The 21,955-nt window shown below is 38.8% G+C and overlaps 2 protein-coding genes across 10 annotated transcripts in view; one reads left to right on the forward strand and one right to left on the reverse strand.

Moving 5' to 3' along the window:
* Positions 1-1,052: 1,052 nt before the first annotated feature.
* Positions 1,053-3,202, reverse strand: LOC116155497 (basic salivary proline-rich protein 2-like). Its single transcript, XM_064491883.1, has 3 exons — positions 2,982-3,202; positions 2,515-2,703; positions 1,053-1,755 (listed from the first exon to the last, which is right to left on the reverse strand). The coding sequence occupies exons 1-3, from the start codon at positions 3,200-3,202 to the stop codon at positions 1,053-1,055; spliced, it is 1,113 nt and encodes a 370-aa protein (XP_064347953.1).
* Positions 1,532-21,955, forward strand: part of PHF21A (PHD finger protein 21A) — a 171,536-nt gene continuing 151,112 nt past the window's right edge. For 5 of the 9 annotated variants that reach the window (XM_064492410.1, XM_064492411.1, XM_031459729.2 and 2 more), the window contains exon 1: positions 1,533-2,063. The gene's annotated coding sequence lies outside the window, so the exon portion shown is untranslated. Of the gene's footprint in view, positions 2,064-3,167; positions 3,278-3,324; positions 4,256-4,830; positions 5,054-21,955 lie in introns of those variants that run through there. The other 4 variants (XM_031459733.2, XM_064492412.1, XM_031459734.2 and 1 more) reach the window with 4 other exon arrangements.

Consider the following 21,955-nt stretch of genomic DNA (forward strand, 5'->3'; position numbering starts at 1 on the left):
ACATTCGAAGGCCAACACTACGTTAAGTCCAGTGTGCTGCACGTAACAGATAATATCACACTGTCTAGTAGGGATTTTTTTTTTTTTAAATATAAGATTTTGGACTCCCCACCCCCTTTATTGTGGTTGGAGGTTATTTTAGAATCCAATAGTATATCCACACAGAAACATTCAGCTTTAAGTTGAAAACTATCGATTTAAAAATCGAAATAACACCCCCCCGCAAAAAAAAAAAAGAGACCCTCCTCCCGCCCCGTTAAGAATTCTCTCAAAACAAGAATTCTGATGTTTTTCTCCTCCCTGCAGTTCTCCATGTTACAGTCCTTAGAGGTAGAATAGGCATAAAATACTTTCACTAATAAAATATGACAAACCGCCGGATTATACGTGGCCGATTCCCAGTGATTGCCCTGCTACACAAAGCAGAAAAGTAAATGCCATCATCCCCCTTAGAACAAAAGAACTTAGGAATAAAAAACATGGAGAGGGGGGAGAAAGCAGCAATAAATAAAGGTGAACGAAGGACCCCATTCTCTGCCCCTCCCCAAAGCGAGTGTGGGACTAAGTACTGCTAATAAAGTGGTTCAAGGGTAGTTATTTGGAAAGGGGGCGGGGTGGTGAGGGGAGGGAGCAGGCGAGCGGCGGCCGGGGATTGCATGTTGCATTCGACTTGAGGTTGCATCTTTCTCCTGTTGCCTGGACCACGCTCCCCCATTGCAGTGCTTCCCCATAAGCTTCTCTTCGCCCCTGCCCTCGCGGCTTTATTTCCCCCCTTCAAACTGCTGTTGCACTGGAGGGAGTTGGGGCCGCTCCGGAGCCCCTTTGCAGCTCCTGCCGGCGGGAGGGGGAGTTGGGTTCGGGCCGCGGAGTTGGGGGGGCCGCAGCGGGCTCTGGCCTCGCCTCGGCTGCAGCTACATGGGTGCCGAGCTGCAGCGCTGCACGGGCCCATCATTGCGGCGGCCCCGGAGTTTAGCCGCTGCCGCTCGGTGCTCAGCCCCATCACCACCACCGCCGCCGCCGCTGCACTGGAGTTTGGCTGCTGCTGCCCTACTTCACTCTAGTTTAGTTTCACTCACTTTACATCCGGGTTTTTTCCCTAGGCAATGGGGGCCGCAGCACACCCCGTTCCTTAGGCAAAGTGAAATAAATTCGCCGCACCGACACGTCAAGTAGTCCGCCCGCCCGAGCGCCGCCGCGGGCCCCCGCCGCTCCCCCCGCCGCCGCCCCGTCGCCCCCGGGGAGGGCCCGTGCGTCCCGGGAGCCGCGGGCGGAGGCGCGGGAGCCTGGGCAGGCCGCCGTACAACTCCGCCCGGCGGCCCCCTCCCACCTCGCCGTGCCCCTCTACCCCGGCGCCTCCTCTCCCCCCGCCCTCGTCCCCGCTTTCCCAGCCCCAGTCCCTCTCGCCCGGCTCTCGGGAGCGGCGGGAGCGCGCACGGCGGCGGCGGCGGGCCGGCGGGGCCGCGCGGCGGGCTCCCGCGCGGGCGAGTGTGTCTGGGCCTGGGCGGAGGGATCCCCGGGCTGAGGCGGCGGAGGTGCTGCGGCCCGGGGCCGGGTGGTGAATGGGCTGGTGGTGCTCGCTGCTGCTGCTGAGAGGAGGAGGAGGATGAAGAGTTGGGCTTGTTTGTCTCCCACAGTTTCTCTCCTGCTGCTCTGATTCCCCACCACCACTCCGGCCCGGGGCCTGTGTGTGTCTCTCCTGGAGGAGGAGGAGGATCCAGTTCCTCCCCCCACCCCCTCCTCCCCACCCCCCCTTGCCTGGGGAAGAGGAGGAAAGAAACAGCCCAGAGAGAGGGAGAGAGAGAGTGAGTGAGTGAGAGAGAGAGGGAGAGGAGAGGAGAGGAGGAGGAGGAGGAGGAGGGAGAAGGGAACAACCTACCATCTTAACACACTAATATCTAAAAAGTGCGAGAGGCCCAGAGCAGCAGCAGAAGCAGCAGCAGCAGCTCCAGCTTCTTCCCTCCCTCCCCATGAAGAAGAGTTCCCTCCTCCTCCTCCTCCTGCTTCTCCTGCTCAGAGTTCCTGCCTCCAGCTGCCAGGGGGGACAGCCAGCCAGCAGCAGGAGGGTGCAGTATCCCAGCTTTTCCATTCTCTCTTCTCACTCTCTCTCTCTCTCTTTTTTTTTCTGGAGTAGCTCTATTTCCCCTCCCTCCCCCCTTCCCCCTCTCCCCCTCTCCCTCTCTGTCTTGTCTCTGGTGTTTGTCTCTGGGAGGAACAGGGGCTGCTTGCTTGGAGTTTGTTGTGGGGGGGGAGGTAGGGGGAGGGGAGGGGTGTGTGGGAGGGAGGAGGGAAAGGGGGGTGTTCTCGGCAGGACCCCTCAGTCAACTTGAGATTTGAGCAGTAACTTCCCCTTCGGGGCGCCCCCCTGCGTGCCCTTCCTATTCCTCCCCCCCTAAAAAAAAGACAATGGAAAAACCTTGTCTCCCCCTTCCTCTCCTCTGCCCTCCACCCCTCCCCAGGATAAATTGGAAGTAAGTTTATGAGCAGCCTCAGGAGCCTGGGCGCTGAGTGCTGGGCCGGAGCGGGTGACAGAGGCGGCGCGCCGGGGGTGGCGGCGAGGGGGCGTCACATTGTCCCGGCGGGCGGCCGGGGAGGGGGCCGCCGGCGGGGGCGGGGGGCGCGGAGCTTCGTCCGCCCCCTTGAGCTCTCCCTTGGCCCAGGGATGGTCGCCGGGGCTCTTTCACCACCCCACCCCCCCTCGGGATGCTGTCGGGGGGAAGTTTTTATTATGGTTATTTATTTAATTTTTTTTTTTTTTGGGGAAAACCATCTTGTTTGGTGACTGAAGGATCTGGTTTAAAAAAAAAAAAAAAAGCTGAGGCTGCTGACGCTGCCGGGCCCGAGTGTGTGTGTGTGTGTGTGTGTGTGTGTTTGTGTGTGTGTGTGTGTTGGTGCATTTGTCTTGGGTGGCCGGAGCAGCGTTGGGGAAATTCCGCTTATTCTTCTTCTTCTGCAACTTGTTATTCCGGAGAGTCTGCCTGCACCCCTCACCCCGGGGCCGGCCCTCCCGCACTCGCCCCCGCCGCCCGTGGCCGCGGGGCGCCCCGGGACCCCACGCGGGCCGGGGCCCGCAGGCCGCTCTGAGAGGGGCCGCGGCCGCCCCTCCCCCGCCCGCGCCCCCGCCGGGGGGAGGGGCGCGCGGAGTGGGACTCTTTCCGTTTGGTCCAGCCCCGTCGTGCACGCAGTTCCCAACACTTCTCGTCATCCTCTCTTTGGTCTCTTTATTCTGCTGAGCGGTGCTGTTAGGATTTCTTTTTTTCCCCTGACCACGTTCGCGATGGTGGGTAGCAGCAAGGTGGCCCTGGTAGGGGAGGGGTTGATACCGCGATTGGGCACCAGGGGAAGAATGTCTCCTTTCAACTTTGTCTGGTTTGCACCCCCGCAGAAGGCCACACGCCGGTTGTGGGGTGCAGATGTGCAGAGAGTGATTTCTAAGTAGTTGAGTTGTTGAGATGAGGGTACGACTGCTAATGGTAGGCAGGTTTTGTTTTCATTGGTGAATCTGGTGTCATCATATTCCGGTCATATGTTGAAATATTCTTTGTTTAGGTCTTGAAGTAGAGGATCTTACTCTGCACGTCCACATTGTGTTGTTTTAAATGATGTCTGCAAGTATGGCTTTCTAGAATTTCAAATGTGAGTTAAGGTCCGGGCGTGTGTGGGCCTTAGCACTGGCCTTGACAGTGAACTTTGTGGCTGTGTTTTGGATTTCAAAGATTTGCCCCATAGCTGGGATGCGAGCTGTGCATTTTTGTTAATAGTAGGTGTCAGGAATGTAGATGCTTAAGCTGGGGACGTTAGAGAAGGAAGAACATTTATGTATTAATAATTGATAGCTGAATATTAGAATCAGATTAATTTGGGCTGATGAAAGTTTTTTTTTTTAAAGCAGTTATGCACTCTAGGAAGGAAGCCTTTTCATAGGCACACTTTATAGGGGTTCTTTAGGGCGCAGAGCTTGAAAATCTCCTTTTAGAGAGGATACTCATCAACATCTGTAGCTTCGTTGAGGGCCTGGTAAGGGGTCTGAAACTGGGGCTAAGATATCTAAGTATACTTTTCAGTGTTTCTGTTGTTTGTTTACATCTGGTGTTCATTCACGTTTGGGCAGTAGAAATAAATAGGTCAGCCTTACTTTTGGTTTTTGAAGACTAGCCCCCCCCCCTTTTTTAAGTTTCACAATTTACTTGGTTTCACAGCATTGTAGGAAACTGTTACTACATTTTTACTGGAAATACTGTTATTCATTTTGATTTTGGTAAGTTCCTTTCTATTCTTTTTTTCGGTCTCCATTTGTATATGGAATCTACATTGTGGGCTTAAAACTAGCTTATTGAGGGCCATTTAAAATGTCTAAAGAATGCATTTTAAAATCTCAGGACACATCTTTTGATGGCAAAGATGAAATTTTTGTGTGCAGTTATGCTCATGTTTATAAAAAATTTTCTGTGCTTAAAACTTTGTAGATGTACAACTATCCTTAAACGAAGAGCGTAGTAATAGTGCAGAAAATTCTCAAAACACAAACTTCTGGCTAACATGTTCAGAATATTCCAGATGCTTTTTTTTAATGTCATATTTTTCCTTTTTTTTTTTTTTAACCTAATAGTATTTGCAATACGACTGGCATTGCTTGGATGGCCTTAATAGTCTTTTGCTTGAGTGCTTCTGAAGATAGTTTTTAGATAATTTTGCAAACTTTATTTAAACATGTTGCACTTCGGACTCATGCAGGTCTTTATGAAACTGGAATAGTAATAGTAATAGACTCCTACCTGTGCCAAATTTTATTTTTAAGAAGTATAAGTGATGGACAGGGCCCTATTTCTTTAGGTTTGAAGAGTCTGTCCTTTTTCTCATTCAATCATCTGGAAGGAGCTGCCTCAGAAATACTCTTCTTCTGCTTACATGAAGAACTCTAAATGTTACCCAGCAGGAGGTGCTACAGCAAGAAAGGCAATTTCTGAAATTTGAGGGTCTTGCTACTTATTACAGCTCTACTTAGCTTCAACTAAGCAACAGGATTAACACTTTAAAGTTCCAGAAAGATTTTTGAGTAAGTCCATTGAAAAATTACATTTTCCATTTGAAACTGAAATCTTTGACTGCTTTTTACCTGCTTACTGTATTACACAAAGCAGATTGCTTATTGTGGCTGGGTTAAGGATACTGCCCTTAGGTACAGAGTGCTGTTAGAATTATTTTATTTTGAAGAGGAGTTAGTTTCTTTTTGATGAGTGGGATGTTGAACAGTTTTTTAAAAGATTATGTGCAATGGCTAGAAACAAAAGTAGTTGGTATGACTTGGGCTTTAAGTTTTGTGGTCATCTCTATAATATTAATACAAGTAAGATACAGAGTATTTGAAATTTTGGTTAGGGAAATATTGTATAGAAAAATTTTTAGACTTTTTGTGTTTTTTTCCCTCCAGTCTATGGACAGTGATCTTAGTAGATAAATTCTTATAAACTTATAAATACATTTGGTTGATGCATTTGAGTTGGCCTCCAAAGACTAAGATTCTTGAACTATAAATAAAGTTATATCTGTGGGTATAAGTCATTGCTGATATGTCCATTAGTAACACTTAACAATAACTGAATAAAGATGAAAGTAGTTTCATAGCATTTACAGCACATGATCCTTTGAAACTCTGTGCTAAGTGAATTGGTTTATCACTGGAAATATCATGCTACTGTGGTAGCTTAGAAAGTTTTAAAAACTTAGGAATGTGTAGAAAATTTGATGAACCCGCTTTGAATTTTGTTTGTTTCCTAGGAATAATACTGTACTTTTTTCTCATTAAGATCAAATGAGATAATACATGTGAAAGTTCTTTGTAAATTGTCAGAAGCCATGCAGATGTTAAATTGTTGAGATAGGTGGCTAATTAATACATGGGCAGAAGCTTCTGTCTTAAAAATGTTAACCTTCTCTATATCATTTGAGAAATGAGTGCATTAAAAGTGCACCAGGAACACTTTATGAGTGTTTTTTTTTTAATTCTGCTGTGGTTACCAAAAAGCTCTTTGTTACAGTTTTGAAGCTTTGTTTAAAAAATGCTGCCTAGGCAGTTTCCCCTAATTCAAAAAGAAGATCATTTTTCCTTTTGTAGAAATGTGTATCACCTATTAAGGTTTTTCTTCATTTCTCCGTTGCTGTGATGGTAGTTGATTTTAGTGAATATTTAAGTTTCCAGATTCTTCTATAGATTCGTATTAACACACCGAGTAACAGATGTCATGGTTAATATTTTGATTGTTTTGACTGATTCTGCTAACTTCCTGAGAAATTCTTAATAACTTAAACCTTCCAAACTTGTTTCAAAGTGAAAAAGATATATATATATGTCAGTATGCATTAGTATTCGGTACGTGTGTATATAATTTTTGTTTCTTTAGAGGGATGTCTGAGGAAATGACTACTCAAATCTAGAGGAGTGCACTGAAATATTTTTGTATAAAAATAACCCAAAAGTTTAAAACTCAAAGCTTTGAGTTCTGGCTTTCTTAATAGACTCTGTTTACAAATTTGAACTAAGATAAAATAACATTGATAATTGGGATTCCCTATGTTTATGAGTATATCAAAAGGTATAGTATCTTAAATTTTAGAATTGACTGCTCTTTGTGAAATAGCCTCAATTAGAAAATAAATATAGAAACTTGCTTCTGTGAAGGGTGAGAAAAACATTTAACTCTTTAGATAAAAATGAAACCTCTCAGGGTAACGTTAACTTTTTCATCCTACAGGCAGTGAATACTAAAGCATTTTTTGAAGAAATACTAACATTAAGGTTGTATTAATGTGCTTTAAAATTTTGTATCCTTAGTATTTTATTGCCAAAGGCTTTTGTAATTAATTACTGTTGAAAAGGAAAAAAGGAAGGGATTAAAGTTTTAGGTCTCTAACCTTTGACAGAATTCCTTTATATCTATATACAGAGCTGATGTCTTGAAACATGTTTGAATCTTCATATTAATTTGTGCTGGGAAATATTAATGATTTATGTTGACTTCTCAGGCACTTTTTTTGGTAGGCCCTAAATATTCTTTGGGAGCATAGCAATGTATTTTGATCACTTTAACTTTACCAGGTACTGCTTTATGTTTTTTTTTTTTTTTAAGAGGTAATATGTTAACACTATTAAATTTATTGTAGATAATTATTTCTTAAATAGTGTATGTTCCCTTCTTTGTATACTTGTATGTATATGTGGCCCATACTATTTTGTAGGCTTTCACATTTTTCTTATTTGTGTATTGAATTTCTGAACAGTTACTGTTTGTGAGAATGTTGAAGTAGACCTTTAAGAATAACTTTTATATTACTTGTCTATCAGGTCAGTCTTAAACTGGAGGTGGTGGGGAACTCTTTTAGAGATAATATGTGAGTTTAAGTCATCCTTTGGGCTTTTCTAAAGCAACTTTCTTAAACTAGACACTTGTTTGGCAGTTTGAATGCCCCTTCACTTCTCTCCCTCCAGTACACTGCAAAGCACACCGCCTCCCCCCCTCCCCTTAAATAAAAAATAGTGAGTTAGCAGGTCTTGGTTGAAGGAAAGTATTCTTTCCTATATTTCGGAATCATCTGTGGAAATATTTTTCTGCTTTTTAAAGTAGACAAAAAAGTGAACTGATAATGTGGAAATAGGAAGGGGATGGGGCCTAACAGGTTGATGATCTAGGCTTTATTTTGACTCTGTTTGTGGGCCTAGGGGAGAAAAATAACTTAAACACAGAAGCCAAAAAGATGGGTTTTGTTTTATTGTTTTGGCTGCATTGAGAATACAAACTGTCAGTACTTGAGGAGAAGGAGCAGCAGAAAGGAATTGATTTTTTTTTGCTGCAGATCCAAGTATTGTTAACCATGTGCATCTCTAAAGCAGCACGCTTACAAATCAAACAGTAGTTGATTCTCTCACTCAATTAACAGTCAGAACTCTAAACTGTTTTTTTTTATTTAAATAAGTACCAAAAACTTCAGAATAGTGACAATAATTTCCTGATAAAAGTGGGTGATAGTAACCATGGCAACTGCTATCTCAGGCCTTATGGACAGTATGTTGTATTGATGATGCTTCAGATCCTGTAGTAGCCTGTCACTTTCATGGTGAAATGTAGTAGCATGTGTTGCAGGTGATTTTTAGCTGAATTGTGTTAAATTTGTGTGCCAGCTTATCTTTCCTTGTTAGGAATTTCTTGGACTGTATTCCACAGCATGTTTGTGAAGGTGCTGTTGCCTGAAAATAACCCACCACCTGTGTTAGGCTCCTGATGCAGATTGCACTTAGTTCTTTCCCAGCCTCCTTCCTCAGTCTTTCAGAAAATAGGGGTGTGTGTAGAAACTATATACATAAATTACAGCTCAAAGTTATTCACTTTAGCTTAAAAAAAACTTGTGTTTTTAGAAGGATGAGAAAAAAGGGTCTGTAGTTGGAATTTTTTTTCTAAGTGTTCTTTTCAGAAACTTGTGTGTGTGAAATGAGGGGTGAGGAGTGGAGGGCTTAAATATTGAGCAAGGACTTGACAAAAGAACTTCAGTATGATTGGTTTTAGTTTTTGTGTGTGTGTATGTGTATGAGATGGTGTTATATACGTATGTATTACTATAAGAATATATTTTCTAGTGGGCAGTATTAGAGTATGGAAAATGTTTTCATATGAGAATTTTCTTCAAGAAAAATTATTTATTAAACATAACTTGAATGACTTAAGAGAAAGCACGGTAAAACAAAACTTTTTTTGAAGAGGGGAATAGAAAGCTTTGAAACTGATCAAGCCAAACTTAAAAAAAATTGATTTAAAAATTGTATCTTTAAATATAATTTAAAAGTTGTAATCGCATTTGTTTTGCTTTTTAAGTATTTCTTTTTTATGCTTATGCTGTTGTATGCTTATCCCTTATAAAGTTTTTCTAATGTGACAGTGTTGGTCTAAATATTAATTGATACTTTTTCCAGTATATGCTAAAGAATCTGTGCTGGAGCAAAGAGCAATTATATGTGAATTTGACCAGGCCCTGATAATAAGCTCTTGTCAATTTGTGCTAGATAGTTCAGACTTTGTTGGAACTTACGTGATGGGGTGAAGTGGTTTACTTACTACAAGTCCCAAGATGCACTGCGGTTTTTTTTTTTGCCTTGCTCCAGATTAGAGCATTGCATGCTGGGACCTGTAGTTGCTTTAAACAGCACAGGGAACCCTTCCCTCTTGTCTACTCCATTTTATACACAGCTTCCCAAGCCTGTAAGAACTTTCTGCTAAGTAAAGTTTGATTGCTAATACCACGATTATTATGCTGCTTATATTCTAAAGTGAGTCTTCAGAAACACCATAGTGTTTTAGTTTACCTTCGATGAGTTTGCTGTTTTTTAAAATCAGTTACTGTAAGATTTACTGGTAAAATAACAATATACGTGTATATATTCACACCTTGACTTAGCAATTGTAAATTTTTTTTTCTGTGATGATACAGGTCTCATTATAATTGCAGCATTAACTGATGGCTAGTATGGGCATTAGAATTAGAAGCCCATTATTGTAGAGCCTGATATATATATGCTGTTCTCTTTCCTTTGAATGGGGACAGTTACTCAGTAGTTAAAGTTGAATGGAAGGGTATTTTGGGGCTAGTATTTAAGTTTAGGTTTTTTTATTCTTATTTAATGATTGTCAACATCTTAAATCTCAGTACTCTTTAAATGGAAGACAGATTCCTGAAAATAGATATTGTTTACTGTGAATTTAATACTCAAAGGTATAGTCTGAAAGGTAGAGAAAAAGGTGTTTTCTTTAATAGTTTTATTTTCATTTGTGAAATTAAGATTTCTATCCTTTTGAGGATTCTAATACTCTTACTTTATTAACTAATATCAGTATTGTTGCAGAGATTAAATGTTAAAGTCTGTGAAAGTGCTTAGCACAGTGCCTGGCATGTAAGAAAGGCTCAGTAAGTGTTTAGAATTAGCAGCAGCAGTAGTAGTAGTGGTTATTGTTATTTAAAAAAAGTAGCATGCTTTACATTTTTTCTTCTCTTCTTACATTATTTGATCAGAGGCCCAGGATGTTCTACCAAGGCCTAGAGATTTTTGGCCAATGGTAATTATGTGGTAATTCCTTAGAATTTTTCACTGTACATAAATGTCTTCCACCTCAGTTTCTCCCTAAGTGATATGTGCACGAAGTCGGACAACCAGCCAGGAGCAAAATTTTGACCAGAATTCAGTGCTGCCTATTCAGTACTCTTTGCCACTGTACCGAGGCCTTTGGTTGACTTTGGAAAGTTCAAAAGATAATGAAAATTTCTTCATTCGTAATGTTTGCACTGTTAGAACATCCAAACTAGTTGATTAATGAAAATAAGATCCTGCAGATATGTTCCCTGTGTCACAGTGTATGTAACCTTAGAAAAATTCTGTTGTGTTTAGAGGCATGAACTCATCTATCACCACAGCTCACAGTGTTACAGGATTGATGTATTGGAGGCCATTGAGCAGGCCCAGAAAGAAAATGTAGTTTCAGGTCTGAGTTGTACTTAAAATGTTAGGTTCAAAGAAATCATAAGTCTTTACATTATTTTTTCTCTTTTGGGACACTCTAACTTCTTTTGGGCCCTTGAACTTGTTCACGGATATTTTTATCTACATGGCTTTTAGCCATATGAGAAGGGAAAGGGACACCTGGGAGTACTGAAAAATGTAGGCATAAGTTGTGATGTATGGTGCCTCAGTTTGAGTGTATGCAGAATCAGGGAAGTGTCATTCTTACCTACTTGGTCAGTGTCTATTCCGGCAGAGTTCCTGGAATGTTATTGCCTGCTGAGGGCTGTTGTGTTTATTTAAGAAAACTGTATTTGGTAGTAATTATTTAAGTACTTGTTTCCACAACAAACCAACCCACTGTAATAATATTAACCTTTATTTTTCCTCATAAATGTGAACTGAAATTTGTTAATGTTTGTATATTGGACATTAGATTCTTTAGACGTGTCATAAATTTATGGAATCTGATATGCCTCCGCACTATGAATGGTTTTATTTATTTTATATTAACTTGTCTCTTCAATACCTAATATTAAAACGAAATAAATTTGGAGATTACAAAGATGTTAAATTCAAAAGGCTAAGTGTAAGGGAGAGAATACTCTCTACTATTAATTGGCCGATGCAAGAAGTTTGGATGAATTCTTACATACATTTTATAGTTATGCACACTTGTGTGATTCCTGAAATACTAAAGTTGAAAGCAAGGAGAGGAAATAAGGAGAGTAAAAATTGGGCAGCCATATGTAATTCTCTGTGGAGTCCTCTGACACACCTGAACTATTGAGCACAGTTTTCTTTCTTTCTTTCTTTTTTTTTTTTTGGAAATGTCCCAGGCCACTGTAAATGAAACAGTTGTAATGGTGTCAGAAGACCTGGCTTTTTCAAGACCAAGCCTGTCACTAACTCTGTACTGTTGAGAAATTCAGCCTAGCTGGACTTCAGTTTTCTCGGTACTGTAGTAAAATGAAGATTTTGGTAAAAGCCTGCTTCACTATGCTGTTAAAAGGATTAGATGAGATAGTACTCATGAATGAAAGGTTTAGACTGAAGAAATATATATAAATTGAGTTTCTAATCACTAATAGATGGCTGGATTTTAAGATATTTGTCTATATGGTGTTAACAATGATTGTATTTTTAAAAATTTAAATATGTGAGTTAGAATTAACTGGTGAGCTAGTTCCCCCCACCACAGTCAACAGACAACTTCTTTTTTTTCCCTTTTTAAAAATTTTTTTTTTGGGGGGGTGATTAGGTTCATTTATTTATTTTTAGAGGAGATAACTGGGGATTGAACCCAGGACCCTGTGCATGCTAGGCATGCACTCTACCACTTGAGCTATAGCCTGTCCCCAACAGACAACTTCTTAATGTATGTCTACAGTGTAGTTCTTGACAATATGCACTGATGCATTTGTGTGTATATATCATATATATAAATATATATATGAATATCATAAATAGCATAAATGTACTGGTGTATTATGGTAATGAAAAGTTTCAATTATGGGCTTTTATGTTGAAAAATATTTTTGTATGTTAAATATACAGACTTACACAAACATATATTTGTTCTTAGAGAAATGACAGATAAAAGGCTTTAAATATTTGGCAGTTTGTGAATAGTTTTTGTCTATTTTCAGGTTATCTGTTGTTATAATAATAACTTAACATTTACTAAGTGTTTATTATGGTGGTGCTAAGCCTTTCTACATGTAGGATCTCATTTAATTTTAATCCTCACAGCAATATTCTGAGGATTTACTCTTATTATCTTATCCCCCCCCCCCCCCGCCACTTTACAGATGAGGAAATGAAGGCTTCCCTAGGGTCACATAGGTTGCAAATGATACAATCTGAATTCAAGCCAGGTTTGATTCTAGAGCCCCTCCTCTTAATGCTGTATTAAATTGTGTAATTCCCATAGAAACCTAGAAAGTGAATTACTAAAAAAGTTTTCAGTTTACTGAAAGGACAACAGCTATGAAATATCCTTTTAAAAATGTTTCATCTGATTTTGGTTGAGTTAGGTTGAAAGTTCTGGAAATAGTGAGCACTGGAATGGAATGAAATGAAATGAAGGCATTTGGGATAGGTATGTCCTGTTCATCATTTTATGCCCATTGCCAAGCACAGTACCTAGTATAGAGTGGGGTCTAACATCTCTTTCTTAAAGATTGAAAGTTGAGCACTGTAGCATGGTAGGTTATTTTATGTTTTCTTAGTAGGTGCAGATAGTTTTACACTGGTTATTTCAATTAGTCCTTATGTAATTTTCAACATTTTAGAAGGTTTGATGCTGTCTTTTTTTTCACACTTGATCTTAGCCAAAAGGCCAAGAAGTGATTGCTGTCTTTTTTTTTTTTTTTTAAATATTAAAAGGCAGGGCATTGGAATTATTAAAGTAATACTTGCAGTATAGATATGTATAAAGTAGAAAACTAAAGTTATCCCGTTCTTAGTCTGCTTAAAAAGTTTCCTGTGCATTTAAATGTGCATAATATGTATACATTTTAAAGATAAGTAGAATTACACCACAATACTCTCTTGAAGTTTATGTTTTTCAGGTGGCTATTTTAAAAACTTGCCTGTTTTTGAAAATAAGGCTCAGGTGGGAAGTAGGAGTGAGGTTGGAAGGAAGAGAGGTGGGTAAGATTAATATATAAACATTAAGGTTATGAATGTAATGCCCTCGCCTGATCATTACCTATGGGCCAAAAAGCATTTTAAGGGGTGTGTGTGTGTATTTGTTTTCTTTACTTGCACCTAATGCTTTAGAACTGGTCATTGTTATTTTTGACATTTTGAAGAATGTCAGTTGTTGTAAAATGACAACTTTGTTTTGTCCTGCACAGGTAATTTAGGAGACATCATTTCAGAATTAAATTCTGCTATTTTATTCTGGTAGTTTCTTATAAAGAGATTAATTGTGGTTTCAGATAACTTTTTTAAAACTGGTAGTCTCTCTTCCTGATTGTTAGGAGGCATTCATTCAACATGTACCCAGTAGAGTTTTAAAACCAAGAAAATACTTGTACTATTTTAATTAATAGAAACTCAAACCAGTACTGCTTAATTGGCATGACGGATACACTACCTAGGAATTAGTTTTTCATATGAGTAGTGTCTGCAGACCTCACCCTCATCTCTAGCCCTGCTCACTCAGCCACCTTCACATGCTATGCTGTACTGGTAACCTAGCATTTTTTAAAGAAGAGGAAAAAAAGGTAAATTATTGGAAGTGCAAACAATTTATTGAATGCTAATAATTAGTTTTTCTGGTGCTTTATGTGTGTGTGTGCATATATATATGTATATGTATAATTATACACACACACACACCATACTCAAGACCTTTTAAATATCTTTTGATTCAGGCTTTGAGAGTTTTAACTTGTTGATAAGGGTATTATTCATAATTCACTTTTGTAACTTTCAAATTAAAAAATTTTATTTCATGGGTAGTAAGTTTTTCATTATGGAAGTTTTAAAAAAAAGTCTAAGCCTAGAATGCAGTCATATCTAAGGGGGTTTATACTTCTTTAGATCCATATTTAGTAAAGTGCTAAAGCATGGCCTTAAAATTCTAAGAAGTGGATCTGATAGCATGTAGCAGTTAACTAGTTTTAACAAGCCAAGTTAAGGGTATTTCTCATTGGTAGCATTTATAGTGCTTTTCACTTTGTGTGGCTCAGACCATACCTTGGAGAAGAGTATTTTATTATTTCTCATAATAGTTTTATAAGTGTACAAATGCCTCAGTTCATGTCGTGGATAGTAAACTGAGGCAGAGACAAGAATTTAAATAAGTTAATAGCAGAGCCTTATTTTCCTAACTTTGTTATTCTAGATTTGGTCTTCTGTAGTACCCAAACTTTTAAATACTATGGCCACCAGTAAATGTATATTTATATATAATTTCCTGAACCTGGTATTTTATGTGTGTTATAAAATATACAGGAAATTTGAAATTTTAAAAGGATGAGATTTAAGAATGATAAGTTGTGATAATTTCTTCCCGTGGCCCCCTTCCTTCCCCAGGATGGGCACACCCACTTGGAGACTAACGTTCTAGATAGGCCTTTCTTCTTCGGCAGAAGAGGTAGCCATGGGGACACCTGAAGGACAATTGGTACAAGATGTGGGGCTTTTAAGTTGGAGTGATCTTTTACAGCTTTTTAATTTTAAAGAAACAGCCTTTCTTTCTGTGAAGGCTGAAAGATCGAGAGTAAAGGCCTTGAGAGAGGTTAGCTTAAAAGACAGAAATGTAGGCCTTATTTGTTTTCTTCAGAGTTGACCAAAAGGAAAAGGCTGGCCTACCCGGACAGCTCCTACTCCCACTATGGAGATAGCATTGCCTTTTTCTGTTGTTGTTAGGCAGTTTATAGCATGCAGGATAGCTTGGTAAGCGTCTTCTCCGTGCCTGATGTGACGTAACATTGTGGAGTATGCAGCATGCATGTTAAGTACAAGTGGTTGTATTTGGCTTGTTGCTGCAGCATTTTTGAGGTTGTCTTAAAAAGCAATTATCACGCGATAGAGTTGGATATGTGAAAATTATTGAAATCATCATATCATGGAGACCAAACTTTGTAACTTGAATTATTCTATTTAGTATTTGTTTACTACTCCCCTGCCCCCCTCAATACCTCAGAGCAAATTCTCTTCTGAAAGGAACAGATGCCGTTAGCTTATCAGGACCTGATACTAAAAACCCCACAAAAAATCTTTGTGCTGCTTATTTTCTTTATTTAATCTATATGCAAAGCATATTGTAATTATTGCTGTTAGGGGGATTTAAGCTGATGGTTCCTCCCCACCCTTTTTATGCTCAGGGGAGATAGATCAGGAATGCCAAATTGACAACTTGGTATAAAGAAATAATGACCACTGAAATAAAACAGGAGTTCAAATTAAAAAGCAAACCAGATACAAATGTAGAATGAAAATATCTTTTAGTAAAATGTTAGCATGCTGTACTTGGAACAGATGCCACATTAATTCAAAAGAGAGCCCAGAAAATGTGGCAACTTTACGATGTCAATGGAGGGAGCTGCAGTAGTTTCTGTTCTCATTGTGTCAAGTTCTCAGTACCTCTAGGTCCAGACCCGTTTCTCTGTATATTTATTTTCTGTGTATGTTACATGTGAATGTACAGATATTAAATCCATGCTTAATATTTTTGTTTTATGTTATTAAATGCATTGTCACACTAATAGATATTAGGGTAAAACTCCAATAACTTGTAATCTAACAGTAATGATTCTTGTTTTAATATGCATATCAATATATAAAGAATCTGAGGCAAAAATGGGCTTTTCTCTATACCCTTCAAGGCACATTTATGATAATAAGGTAGTCTAAGAATTGAGGCTTTCAAAGAGGCCTAGTGCTTTTTGAATGTAGAATTTGGAAAAGTTACAAAACTGTAAGAATTTTGCATTTTTTTCTCATTTAAATTTGTAGTTATCATTGGACATTTGTTGTGATTTTTAAGTAGCTTAGATTCATTCATTCCTTTTGCTGTGTTTTTTTGTTGTTTGGGAATAAGAAGAAAGGGTGATAGAAGGGTACTGTACATACTTGGATACTTCCAGAGTGACATTCATTTTGTAGAAGATTACACTGGGACATCTCTGAATTGCCTATTTCTTGCAATGCATGGTTAGTGTGGGTCTGAGTGTGGAGAGAGATGGGCTGGGGGCTCTTAACCAGATTTACAGTGTGCCACTTCCTGAGCAGTGCAGTGATCTAATCACCAGGGGCATATCCTGTGTGCCTGTAAAGAAGTCTGGTGCGCATACTCAGAAAAGCACTACCGGTTCTCTCAGTTAGTGGAAGTGCAAAGACTTATAATTTAGTAATTTTGTTGAAAAGGTTAAAAGTTTTGTTTTCATGCAATTCAAGTGAAGGGAAGTTTTTAGCATGGCAGTAGAGCACAGTGGTTAAGTGGATGCTCCAGCACAGTGGGTGCTGGAGCTTGAGCCAGTCTACATCGGCTCAGATCCTGGCTTTGCTCTGCTCAGTCTGGCTTTGTATTAATTCTGTGACAATGGCCAAATCATTTCACCCTCCGTGCCTCTGCTTCAGTTTATTCACCTTTAAAATATGAATAAATAATGTACCTTATTCTGAGGTTGTTATGACGAATAAATAAGTGCCTGACACATAGTAAGTGCTAAATAAATGGTAGCTACTGTTACTTAACCTTAATTCTGGACTCTTCTCTTCTTAAGGCTTGAAACAAATGTTGCATAGTGGGAAAAGAGCCTGAGCTTGGGGTCTGACCAAGCCTTAGCTTGGGGTCTGACTGGAATCTCAGTACAACCACTTAAAGTTGAGTGTGTGACCTTGGACTAATTATTTATGCTCCCTTCAACAAAGATGTCTCCTGTACATGCTGTATACCAAGCATTGTACTCTTCACTTGGACTTCAGTTTCTTTACTCATGACATAGGGATGATAATACCACCCTCCTTGGCTTGATGTGAAGATAAAATGGGAAAATCTTAAGACATTTGTTAAGGAATATCTGCTTTTATCATTCTTACTGTTACAGTCCCACTAAAAATTTATGGGAAAAGAGTAAATATGGAACAACTTAGGTAGAAAGGAGGGTTTTTTCCTGAAGTGTCATGATGAGAAAAGGTATGGATGGTAAAAGTGATCTACTAAATTCTTATTTGTGAAAATCACTGAGAGAAATATAAAATACATGGGCATATGTTTTAACTGAGACTTTAAAAAGTACTTCAGGGCACTTTATTAAAATTCTTAGTGATAAAAGATTTTTTTTGCACCGAGATACTGGTGCAGTTTACAGTAGGTCACTTAGTGTCAAGGCACTAATAGGCTAGGCAGTATAAGTCACAAGTCCAAAATGCTAATCAGCTGGTCAGTCCATTGGGACTACTGCTCAGGACAAATTATTTGTGTTTGTTTAACCCTTGAGAACACATGCTTGGTGTAATAACTATTGGAAACAAGTGTAGAACCCCAGAGATATAAAAGTGGCATGCAAATGCTTTCTAGTAATGATGGACACACTTTATTTGCCTTCTGCTTTTGGGCATTTTGCCTTTGTGAAATTTCCTTTCATCTGGTGCTTGGTCTTTTCTTACAGTAATTGTTATTTTTCTTTCTATATTTAATCATCATATGTTACCTGCATTGAGCCTAGAAAGAAACTAGGCTTGAGAACAAGTTGATCATGAGAAAAGCCATACTTTAAGTCTCTGCCTTACAGTGATCTCAGAATTAAGTTTTTTTTTTTTTTTGGTGAAGAATTAGAGTTTTTAATATATCCATTAGTATGAAGGTCTGTATAAGTGTATATATCTATCTGGTAAGAGAAACCAGTAGTTGAGGGAAGTAGAATGATCACTAAGTATGAAATAAAATTAATTTTATTTGTTCACTGCCAGTTTGGATCTAAAACTTTTTTGATCTTTGATCTATATAGTTTTTTTCCTGGGATTCAACAAATATAGTTGTAATAGCTTACCAAAACATCCTGAATATGGTATATGTTACCACTAGTGAGCATTTGAGTTAAAAATAGAAAAACAGCTTCCATTAACTTTTTGTTCTCATTTACCCACCTGCACTATTTTGATAAAGGCCTAGTAGGTGGATAGATGTATTTACTATATTTTATTTTGTCTGTGTTCTTAAAACATTGTTTCTGTTTTCTGAGCAGAAATTCCAACAAGTTTGTTTTAATAAAGTGCTATATTTTAGCTCAACAAATATTTTAAAAATTAAGTAATTTTATAGCCAGCTATATAGTGTTTTTTCAATTAAAAAATTGTCACTTTACAATAGCTAGAGTAGTCAGTAAGTAAAGCTTTGTAGTTTTAAATTAGCATAGCATATGTATAATATTAAATTTTCCCTTTACTTCAGCCCGTACACAGGGCCTATAAAATTTGCTCCTCTTGGTTGAGTGGAATTGCACAAAGTTTAGAGCATATTGGTATTTCGTTTTAACAAATAACAGGGGTTAGAAAATAGACCTCATGGTATCTTTGGGGTTGATTTAAAGAAATACACAATGTTGAAAGTCATTTTGTCCCTGCCTAATTTGTAAAAGTTAGGCTACTTATGACAGGGCTGGAGTCCTGTTACACTTGTGCAGAAACCTGTCGGCTTCAGTGATGCATCTTCTAGAGAGATGCTGCCAGCAGTTGGCCGTGCACAGGCCCGCCATCGCTTTCCTCTCCCCGCTTCTTTACTGTCTTTGCTGTCTCTTCTCCGTGTATGCTATTCCCTGTCTGCTGATCATCACTCCCTCCAAAACAACCACCATCTTAATCTATTTCTCTTAAAAACAAAACAAAACACCATTGTAATTATTAGTTTTTAAACAGAGAGAGCTGTTATCAAGACCTTACAGCTTTAACAGTTTGTGGACCTCTCCATTTAGGGCCCTCAGCCAGGAGTTGGATAAAACAAGTAGCTTAAAATCACTTGCACAGTAACAGTGTTTTTGATACATTTTCTATCTGGACTAAGGGAGAGACTAGAAAAAGAACTTTTTCCCTCAGAAGTTGCTGTATTTTCTGGTAGGGGTGAAGTGGGGTCATAGTTGGGGAGGAGGTAGCCTTGTTACTTAACCAAGATAAAGGAAATAGGAAGTATTTGTTAGATTGCCTTCTGTAGTCCTGTGGACCTAAGTGGAGAAGAAAATGGAAATGTTGGTGTTGCTGATTCTGAAAGTATTTTGATTTAGTAGTAGAGAGGGCTAGTATAATTTCTTTCTATAGTTTGTAAAGTACGAAATACAGCTATGATGCCTTGTTATTATGCACTGATGGCTTTCGTTTCATTGTTGGTACTTTGAAAATAGCAGACCCTTTCCTTTTCAGATTTCTCCTAGTGGTTTTTAACTATTAACTGAATTGTCTTGGTAAGAAAAGTAAAATTTGGGAATTAGCTGTGGTTACATGTTAATGGTTATGTTGGACTTAAATTCAGTAGCTTCTAAGATCTATACCAGGCATTTCATCCATTATTCAATTACACACAGAGAAAAACATACTTGAGACAAGAGTCTTAACTTTAAAGGATTTTAAAAAACGACTTTTTATGAAAATTAAAAAACATACACAGTAGAGTGAGTAATATTAACAAATCCCACATACCTGTTAATCCAGCTTCAACAATTACCAGCATTTTGCAAACTTTCCAGTATGAAACGTACAAGGAAAGTAATTTTATGTTTTAGCATGTACTACAGATAGATAAGTTTGTATACTCAAAGGAGGAAAAGTGTATGTGCACAAATGTTAACTCTTTTCATACACTGTAAATTTAATACTGGTAATCACCTTTTAGGATAATGTTGCTTTCATTTGTCTTTTAACTTACTGAAGATGTCTGAGCCACCACCAGCTTAATGGAGAACGGTATCTTCTGGAAGGATTTTAGTTTTCTTACTACCCTGTCTTTGGAAACTCAAGGTTATTAGGTTTGAATTTATTATTCTTACGAGTTTCACTTTAGGTACATTTGCCTATCTGCAACCTTTGTATGGGCCACTAATGATTGTTTCTTGAGTGTTGGGAAATATTTAAGTTAGTGTAAAGTTGGAAATCACTAAATCTTGTTCTGCATTTCTCCTTCTGCATATTCTATTTCTGTATCACATAAGTGTATGTATTGACTAACTAAGGAATACGTATTATAACTTGTGAAATAGTTTGTTGAGGAGGAAATTTTGACTACCTGATATCCCTGGATCTGGTAAACAGTGAGTGATTGGGAACTTAGAACTTAAGTCATTGTTTGCTTCTCTTTGGAGAGGTAGCAAATTGTGCGTATGTCTTCAGTTGTGGATCCTGTTCATTACTAGTTACTACGAGGTGATGGTAGCCTCATATCTAAATTTCCCAGCTTTTATTAGTTTAAATTAGACCCATAGGGATAATTATTCCACCCCAATGCCTGAAGAAGCATAGTCATTGGTAGTTGTGCATCTAAACCCCTGTGCAGTGCATTGAAAGGTGTCTTCTCACATTATGATGTTGCTTGGCATGTTTAGTTTAGTGCAAGGAGTATACTTATTTAACAGGACTCTTAATAAGCTCCCTCTGTATCGAAGATATCTTTTAAAAAATTATACTTAAGACAACGTTGTAGTATTCCCCAGTAGAGTTCATCTAGAGCAGCAAAACCTTTCTAAAATAAAACTTATTCCTTTAACCGGTATTCATTTAAGTGGGTTTCTCTGTACTTGGTTTCCATGGAAATAGCGAATAGCTAACGTTATTTATAAGGTGGAAGTAAAATAGGGTGCCTAATGGGACCCCATGCTGCTCTGATGAAGAGACGTAGGAAAAAAATCCATGCTCATGGGATTTTTTTTTTAAACAAGGTTAATGGAAGCCCTGATTTCGGTCTTCTGTAACAGAACATAGTTTTGGTTTTGAAGGCTAGCATTAATATCAAGCAAACTTCTTTTTTTGGTCTGTATTGCTTTCACTTTCAAGTTTTAGGACCACTTACTTACCAGCATGATTGAGGCTTTATGCCTCAGACTCCTGTTTCTTTGTGGTTTTTGTTTCAAAAGTTAAAATCCCTGGCATATTGTAGCCGTTTCAATTTCTCATTGACATTTCAAAATACAGATAAAAAGCTCAATGTTTATTAATGATAGCAGTGATGATAAAGAATCAATATGTTGGACTTCATGGGTTTTCTTTTTTAATGTGAATATTATGAAACCATTTTTAGTTTTCAGGCCTTAAGTCAGGGTTCTTTTTCATTAGTGTTGTGGAGCTAAACCTGTGTATTCAGAGAGAAAGATTCTAATTTTCTTCTGGGGATAGAAATGGGGAAAATCTTAATTTCCTCTTTCATTAAAAAAAAAGGATTGTTTTCAAAGCCTTTTAATTGAAATAAGTGTTAATTCTTTTAGTCTTTGAATGTGGATTTGGGATAAACCTTGGCGTTATTCTCACTGCTGCAGTAAGGCCTACTCTTAGTTTTCTGGGCCTACAGCAAAGCCTTGCATTTCTTAAGCCCCTTCATGTGAAAGAACATCATTCCCTTTGTGTTTGTGTTTGTGATTGGGGTGTGTGTGTGTCTCACTAATTTTTTTGTAGCCTGAAAGGCACCTGCTCATTTTTCAGCCTGGTGAGTATAGCAGTGCTATATTGAGAAGTGAGGCAGTATGGAACACAATAAGGTGCTATAATTTTTATTTAGTTAGTTTTGGCCGTCCTTGGCAGCTTGTGATTGTTATCCGTTTGTCTGGAAGTACTCTGTGATTATTCCCGGCTATCAATGCAGCAGGAGTTTTCTTCTGTGTTTTAAAAGCAAGGGTTGTGGTGTACGGAAGGCTCCATCAGGGAAGCAGTTTTTTTGTTTGTGTGTGTGCGCGTGTGTGATTGTGTTTCTTTGGACAAGCT

This window comes from Camelus dromedarius, chromosome 12 (assembly GCF_036321535.1).
Source record: "Camelus dromedarius isolate mCamDro1 chromosome 12, mCamDro1.pat, whole genome shotgun sequence".
In the NCBI taxonomy this organism is placed as follows: domain Eukaryota; kingdom Metazoa; phylum Chordata; class Mammalia; order Artiodactyla; family Camelidae; genus Camelus; species Camelus dromedarius.

What these genes read in the sequence shown, in the direction of transcription:
- LOC116155497 (XM_064491883.1), bottom strand. Translation starts at nt 3,202, where the DNA reads ATGACGAGAAGTGTTGGGAACTGCGTGCACGACGGGGCTGGACCAAAC. An exon ending in GGCCGGCCCCGGGGTGAGGG is followed by an intron (nt 2,704 to 2,981) that starts GTGCAGGCAGAC and finishes TCCCCCCGACAG; the next exon opens with CATCCCGAGGGGGGGTGGGG. An exon ending in CGCCTCTGTCACCCGCTCCG is followed by an intron (nt 1,756 to 2,514) that starts GCCCAGCACTCA and finishes CCTCTTCCCCAG; the next exon opens with GCAAGGGGGGGTGGGGAGGA.